The 8,510-nt window shown below is 37.3% G+C and overlaps 1 protein-coding gene across 1 annotated transcript; it reads left to right on the top strand.

Annotated features, from left to right (window-relative positions):
- Window positions 1–222: 222 nt before the first annotated feature.
- LOC113501573 (transmembrane and TPR repeat-containing protein 1-like) lies at window positions 223–5,252 on the top strand. Its single transcript, XM_026882784.1, has 12 exons — window positions 223–227; window positions 429–560; window positions 907–1,083; window positions 1,351–1,540; window positions 1,832–1,953; window positions 2,273–2,434; window positions 2,914–3,027; window positions 3,310–3,453; window positions 3,723–3,922; window positions 4,064–4,223; window positions 4,541–4,670; window positions 4,917–5,252. The coding sequence occupies exons 1-12, from the start codon at window positions 223–225 to the stop codon at window positions 5,250–5,252; spliced, it is 1,872 nt and encodes a 623-aa protein (XP_026738585.1).
- Window positions 5,253–8,510: the final 3,258 nt, after the last annotated feature.

The raw sequence follows: 8,510 nt of genomic DNA, 5'->3' as shown, positions 1-8,510 counted from the left end.
CGCCGGGATTATTTCCATACTATATTATAATTTTCATATATTTATGACGTGGATCTTTCGTTTATTGAAGTCGTAAATAGGCATATGAAAGGTGTTGAACTTTTACGTTTAATGCTCTTAAGTCATGTAAGATTCAATTTAAGCGTGTTCTTCCTTTCCTAAGCCTTTTTTTAGTTCAAGTCGGTTTTTCATTATAGCGGATTTATCTTTCTTTGACAGATAATGCAGTAAGTTTAAGCGGGAGATTTCACTCAAAATTTACTTAGCACTGTATTTTAGTAAGAGCGTTTACCTATCAAACTTTGATGACCCGTTTTACTGAGAAACTCAGTACCACAAATTTAACATCGGTTGTTAGCTTACCTAACTACTGCTGAAGATCAACAGTCTCATTGAAGTTCGTTATAGTAATATGATGTTTGTAACAGATCATCAAGCCGGCATCGCGTGTGGTCGAGCGTGGCGCTGGCGGCGCTCAGCATGCTCGCGAAGGAGACCGGACTTACTGCTCTGCTGTTCAACGTCGCCTTCGATCTGTACCGGTGCTGGACTTGTAATAGGTAAGCACGTGTTCTGATTATGACGAGAGTATTATTTTCACAACAAAAACATACAGCAGACTTTTCAAAATTACTGAGCCAGTTTGATGATTTTTTTCTGAGAAATAGCTGTCATTTCACCAAATGAAAAAAAAAAGATAAAAAAAGCGGTTCATCTAATGCAAAGATTTGAGGTAAAAGACAGATATAGATACAGAATTTAAAGCGTAAACCTCTTTTTGATAACGAAGTAAACTAACGAAAGTAGGATAACGTCACATAAGATGATTTTTTTGTAATCGACACACTATGTAAGCTACAACCTTAGAGCATCCTTGTATTAAAATTGTTGGTTTTTTGTTTTCAGATCTTCTTCAGCAGGGAAGTGGCGGTGGCGGGGTGACAGCTCATACGGGCGCGTGCTCCGTGCGCTGGCCGCACTGGTACTGCTGGCTGGGGCTAGGCTGGCGTTGTTACAGGGATCCCTGCCCGCGTTCTCACCGCAGGACAACCCTCCTGCTTTCCACCCTTCGTTTAGTGTCAGGTACATTCATGAGCATGTAGACCATGTTATAGTTATTGAAAAACCAATACTTTAGTTGCCTGATAGTCCGTGAAATATAATACTAATTGGAATAAAAAATCACTAGAAGACGATATTTTACTCGTTCCATAAAGTCACCAACTATTCCACTTCTCTGCAATGCACTTGTTTACACAAACTCCAAAATATTTTTGTCTGAGTGTAGCTAGATAAATGGAATTCCGCGAAGAACAATCCTTTGATAAAAGTATTAATTTTGAATTTCAGACTGATGACGTTCTGCTACCTGGCGGCGTTCAACTGGTGGTTGCTGCTGTGCCCGTGGTCGCTCAGCCACGACTGGCAGATGGGCTCGGTGCCGCTCATCACGAGCGCCTGGGATCCACGGAACCTGCTCACCTGCGCCGCGTTCATAGCCTTGCTGGCGCTCTCGTACCGATGTCTGGTGGATTTAGAAGTAAGTGCAAATGCTTAGTTAAATCTTTTTACTGCCTTAAATTATTATTTTATTTATTTATTTGAATTTGCACAATTTTTACACATGTTAACACAACGTACTTGGCGACACAATCATGTAAAAAAATCGGCTTCTTCTTCATTTTTATGTCGAGGTCTCTCGACTCTCGACTCTCGAGTTGAAAATTACGCAAAAAAACTTAGAGTCAGAAATGTTGAGAAATTAGATTTTTTTGCTAAAAAACAAAAATTGTGTTTGGATTTTAGATCATGTTTTTTTTTATATTTTCAGCTACAACGCCACACTCCTGCAGTGGTTGGACTGATGCTGCTGGTGCTGCCGTATCTGCCGGCCTCGAACCTGCTCGTCACTGTTGGTTTTGTGGTGGCTGAAAGGGTGCTATACATACCCAGGTAATTGATGGTTATTGAAGTCACTCAACATGTACCACGATGGTGAAAATGACTAGACCACCTAAGAGAGTGACGACATTCATAAGATTTTCATTTTTAATTTTTAATGTTGATAATGCAATGATGATTGATTTCATACAGACATAGTGATACATAGACGTAATCAACGGTTCTTACTACAAGAAGACTACATGTTAGAATCAAGAATTTTTATTTGTTATTAAAAAAACCTCATATAGTAACAAACAGTCAATAATTTACAGCTCTTTTATCATGAGTGTGGTACATTAAATTACAAATCCCCCATGCCTGTTTCCAGTGTGGGTTCAGCCATCATCACAGTATACGGGGTGCAGCTGATGTGGCGGCGCGGCGCCGGCGGGCGGCTGCTGATCCTAGGCATAGCGGTGCTGGTGTCAGGCGGGGTGGCCAGGACACACCTGCGGAATAGGGACTGGAGGACCAGGGAGACACTGCTAAGGTATTTACATACAGATGTAAATCGTCATGTGACGACTAATTTTCCTTTAGATTGTTAAAGATGGCTCATCAACACGGTGCAAGAAATATCGTGTGTGTAGTGTACGAGTGCGATTGGGATGGTAATGTATTAAGAATCGCGCAGGTTTATGAGCTAAGGCAGTTACAGCGGATAAGAATAGATAATCTTCAAAAGTAGTGTGCCAAAATAAAATACTCTTTGGACAAGTAAGTGACTTGGGCTTAGTCAGTTGAGTACATTACAGAAAAGAAACTTGTGGACAGGCAATGAAAGCCGATAATGCATTGCGACGTATTGTGAGATATCTTTCAGAATGATTAAATCATCTTTAACTTATCAGACTATAAATCCATCCATTTTACAGTTGATTAATTTGCGGAACAGGTCCGTTCCAATCAATTTTTGAAACTTCTTAATTACTCGTTACAAATTTCAGCTGCGATTCTTTTTGTTTTCAGAGCGGACCTCTCTGTGTTGCCTCATAATGCGAAACTTCATTACAATTTCGCTAACTTCTTGAAGGACATTGAGCAACAAGAGAATGCTATTAAACACTATAAGGAGGCTTTGAAGTGAGTATCTATTTACTTCTTTATTTTTTCATACTTACCCCATACACCAGAATTTCTCACTCTTCACATCAACATGCGGTCAAAACTGACTACTTTTAATCTAATTGCGAATCGTAGTTTAAACGTTCTCATTTATCCGGGCATTTTTATTTAGTCTTGTGTATTTTTCCACAGCCTTGCAAAACATTCCATTCCAAAGCATTAACTCACTTTTTCCTACTAAACTTAACTTTCATGTCATGTTAACCTCTAACATACCGTTGATTAATCCTGTATTTTCAGGCTGTGGCCAAGTTACGCGAGCGCTCACAATAATCTCGGCACGTTGGTATTAGCATCTGGTCGGGCAGAGCATCACTTCCTACAAGCTCTCAAGTACAACAGGGATCACGTCAATGCTCATTATAATCTAGCCAAACTATACAGGTAAGTCTCGCAACTTTTGATCAAGAATTAATACCGTCTTCCGCTAACTGTATTTTCATGACTCCATAACGTAATGCGTATTTTGGGCGTCATCACCTTTGTAGCCGCCTTTGATAAAATTAAAATGAAGTGCTCATATTGCCTTCAACGGATAGCCGAGTGGTCACCACACGCAACGCACAATACCAGGATTAAATGCTAAATTCCAGCCCCTTTTTTTCTTCCTTAAAGTAATTTTTAATTTCATTATTTCGTTTCCCTTTTTACAGAAAAAAGAACCGCCTGGTCGAATCTCTGAAGATGCTGGAACGCTGCATCTCCTTAGAGCCGAGGTTCGTCCAGGCATACCTGGAGCTTCTGCTGCTGAAGCCAGAAAACGAAAAACGAGGAGTACTGGATAAACTGCTAGAGCTGGAACCGAAGAACTGGGAACACTACTTATTGTATGGGAACTGGTATAAGGAAAGAGGTTGGTAATCGGGCTTGATCGATATTAAATAAAAGAGCATCAGATTTAGAAACTGGAAATAGTTTAGGTCTTTATGAAAACATTAGAAAAACTCCTTAGTTTATGTAAACGCATTATAAATTATTGATTGTTTTCTCCCAGGTCTCCTGCCTATGGCCTTAGACTACTACACGACAGCGATGCGACTCTCGTTCAGCAGCGCGCATGGCAGCGCTCGCGGTGAGGTGCTGAGCCTGCGCGCTGCGTGTCTTGCATTGCGCAGCGCTGGACAGTACAACAGAGTGCTGCAACTACTTATAAGGTAGACTGAATTTGTAAAACCCCGTTTGACAAAACGAAGCTCAAAATAGAATGATATGAGAAAATGTTCTCGGCAAGTTTTGAGTTTTTGGCATTTGATATTAAAAGCTATTCTATCCATTAACTTTCAATAGAGCTTGATTAACAAATAGTATGTCGTGTTTTCTTCAACCTCTTCCATTTCTGATGTAATATATTAATCTGATTTCAGTCTCAACAGATTCTGTAATTTTCCAAGACATTACTATCAGCTTCCACTCCCAAGATGTTCAGCTGAACTCTGTACCTGTTCCTAATATTTTCTCTCTCCCCCGTCAGATGGCACGGCGTGCGCGGCGGCGCGCAGCCGGCGTCGCGGCGCGTGCTGGCGGCGCGCGCGTGGCGCCTGCGCTCCGAGCTCGCCGAGCGGGCCGCGCTATACGCCCGCCCGAGGCATCAGCCATCTCCCGTTTGTACTTTTTTGTTCTATACCTGCCTTGCTAAAAAAAACATAAAATTGCCTTTAACACAAGTCACAAGCTCATAACCTAACATGGAATAGTAACAGTCTTTTGTCTAATCCTATGCTTGAATCAATCCTGGAGCGTAGTCTTTAATCTAAATCCAATCTAAGTTTTACATGTGTAACACATGTAAAACTTAGATTATTGATTAGATTATAGATTGAATTAAAAATAAAATCATATTTTTTCAGATAACATCAACATGTCTGCATCACAGCCAATTAGAGGTGTCAGCGGAGATCACAGACAAGTTAAAACAACACGAAGTAGAATCTAGAATATTAGGACAAAACTCACTTCACAGTGGTGCAAGCACCGCGAACGGCGTGGACAAAAATCTAGATAAAAATTATTGCCAAAAAGAACACAGAAAAAAGAGTGTTTCGTTATCCAGTCAATATAAACTGACGCACAATAAATCAGAAACGGGACAGAGTCAAAAAAGTTGTCCGTTGCACAAGAAAAAGAAAATGAAAGACCCAGAATTCACACCTTTCGTGTCAGACCATTTGATAAAGACTTATTAATTAGTGTTGTAAACTAGAATTGTATTGTGTGTGCGTTTTTTGTGTTACTGAAAAGGAAATGGTGCGAGCTATGTAACACTATACAATGATAATTGAACGGTACTTACTGCAACACAAAAAAAAAGGAAAAGAACAAACAAATAAATGATTAATAAATAGCCTTTTCCTAACTATCGATCAACTTGTGTAGTTGTCGCTTAGCCACGCGCTCCTTAATAACATATGCAGAAATTCTTTTCAGTAACACGAAAAATGTAAATCACTAAATACCTACATACTATTTTTAACGAAAAATAAAAGACTTTTGGAAAGTTATTAAATAGTCGATATTTAATAATATTTGTGCCATATAATTATAGTGTAAGATATTAATTAGGTGTGTTTATTTTCATAGAACCATGAAAGGACATCATTTTTTTTGTTCCTTGTGAACTATAATTTTATTGGATAGACTTTATTCATGATCGGAAGAACGCCATCTTTACTTTTTAAAAGTTATTAGAGCAATTGCCTGTAAAATCAAACACAATATTCAAGTGCTTTGACTCCGCTGTTGAAAATTGAACCTTAAGTCTATGACTTTACGTCACATCATCCCATCATTGTATATTAAACTTTAAAGTCATATAATATTTTAGGATTGAGTTCAATTATTTCCTCTAAAAATAAGCATAGTTTATTTTGTTCGTTATAGTAAGTGGCCATTGTTGTACATTCTGGTAAAATGGCAGACAATTAAAAGAAATATATAATTCAACGTGAATTGATCAATTATATATACTTTCATTAGAAATACGTGTAAAACTATTGTAAATAGTTACGAGTTAAGTAGTCAGTTGACGGTATTACGATAACATTAAATATCGCACTTTGTTGCTTTAGATGTATCGATTTGTTTACTAACACAGTGAAATAAAATATTAACAAATTCAATTTTGTTTTCTTAACACATGCTTAAGGTGAACGCAGATTTGGCCGCACCAATAATGTATTTTTCTTTTATTTATTTTTTGCAGTTTATCCGATAAATTAATTAGTAGTGTTGTAAAACAACTCACAACTGATTAAAATTGCCACAAAAAGTGAAATTCGAATTAGCCACACAATTCCGAACAACACTTTTCGGTTGTATAAAAACATAACCAAACAGTAAAAAAGCTTAAATTGACCGACAATTTGTTCGTAAATTGTTGTGAGAGCAAGACAGCGCATTACACTTCATAAGGTGGCGTCTCTCTTCCACTACTGCAAAATCTGCAAGTCTTTCTTTAAAAATAAGTGGTAGGTACGTCCCAGAGAAACTGAATTTCTATACAATTATTGTTGTTCGTGTATATAAAATAGCATTACCTATTGGCCAAAGGTAAAAAAACAAAAATTAAATTTAAATACTTTTTGATTTGAATCGAGATAATTTTGCGCAATGTGCACAAAAAATATAGCATGAACGTAACACGTCTTGTCTTGTTCTATTGGTTTTGTTCGATATACCTCGTCGTGTATTTTTTTTTAATTACATAAATGGTTTATTATGTGGAATGGGAGTGATTACAATCAGTCAAATGCAATCATCGACTCAAAAATTTGACGTTTTAAAAGCATCGAGACTTTTTATGAAACTTTCATTGCAACACAAGTACACCATATTTGGATTCAGTGTATATGTAAATGTACGGTCAATCTACATACACCTATTATTATAGAATTCTTGTCAGACCAATTTCATACAGAAATAACTATTGTCTTAATTTCGTTCTACCTATTACAACACTACTATTTCCACGTAATTGTTTATTTTTAAGGTTCAGTACAAAACGCGTGAAAACGTTGTCTGGTCGTCCGTCCATCACTAGTATGTATCTTATAAACCGCGATATTATAGACAGTTGTTACAACTAGTATTAAAAAAAATATCTACGTTAAGCAACGTTTATTGTGGCCGTTAATTTGTTAGTGGCCAAGTGATTTTTCTATCGTAAGCATATTTGTACGGAATTCTCCGTGTCGTGAGTAATACTCGCACTTGACCTGTTTTAATGTTTATTTAGTCCCTAGTACTGTGCAAATGAGATACAATAACGTTTTCCATTACAGTATAAATAATACAAAACAAAATAATTAATTACTTAACGGCGCGGCGTTGCCAATCGAATTGATTGATGACCCGTTTGGGTAAGTTTGGTACCTTAAATGATAAGAATCCATTTAAAGTATTTATAGATATGTCATAAGACAAAAATCTGCGGCTCGTCGTGGCATATACCATTTTAAAGCATTAATATTGTTTTAAATATTTAAAATGGTCATTATCGTGCTGGACTCGCGACTCACAGGGTTTCGGAAGGAAAGACTAAAGGTAAACAGAACCCAAACTTATTTTCCATCCACCAAAATTATTATTTACAGTAACAATCGTTGCTTTTAATATTTGTAATTATAGCAGCAGCAAAAACACCGTGACAACTTGATGAAGGAGAGACGGACAGACAGACAGACTGAGTTCTTTAATCACCACGCAAAACCTGCCCACGACTTGTCGCAGTTTTGATCCCTGCTTCGGACAAGTAGTTGTGTAGTAGTTGTAATGCTCGCTCAGAGTCTAGGCCCAGAAGTATCTAAATAAAATATCCTACCTATATGAATACTTATGTAAATATCATATTCATAGATAACTTATAGTACTTACTTACATCACGCGATTTATAATGTAAATGCTTGAGTCTTGACATAAAGATGCATTTATCTACTGAGGCAATCGTGCATAACGATACAGACCTATTCTGCGAAGGAGTAACAGCTCAACTACAGAACGGCCTTGGAATAGTTTCGCCAAAAAAAAAAAACACCTCTTATTCATATAATATATCAAATTAGTGTCCGCCAGAAGTAACATCGGTTTCTTTTACTTTACAAAAATTTATTATTTTTTGTTAAATTCCAAGCGCACGAAGTCGCAGGGACATCTAAACATAATAAAAAATAATTATTGTCAAGATTAAGATGATTCGAGTTACTATTATTTTTTGACACATTCATATAAAAAAGTATCAAATAGAGCGATTATTCGTTTCAAATACAATGACTAAACTCATGTTTTTTTTCTTTTGACAATAAACGCGCTGTCCTTACCAGCATGGCGCATTGTCATCAGAATACGGATCTTTAAAGTATGACATTCATCAAACTAAGTAAAAACGCATTGCACCACCTGCCTGGTCAAGGAGAGGTTCGGAAACCGATCCTGAATTAACTGGCTTT

This window comes from Trichoplusia ni, chromosome 2 (genome assembly GCF_003590095.1).
Source record: "Trichoplusia ni isolate ovarian cell line Hi5 chromosome 2, tn1, whole genome shotgun sequence".
NCBI lineage: Eukaryota > Metazoa > Arthropoda > Insecta > Lepidoptera > Noctuidae > Trichoplusia > Trichoplusia ni.
Note: the sequence above shows the minus strand (reverse complement) of the source record. Positions and strands in the feature narration are given on the sequence as shown.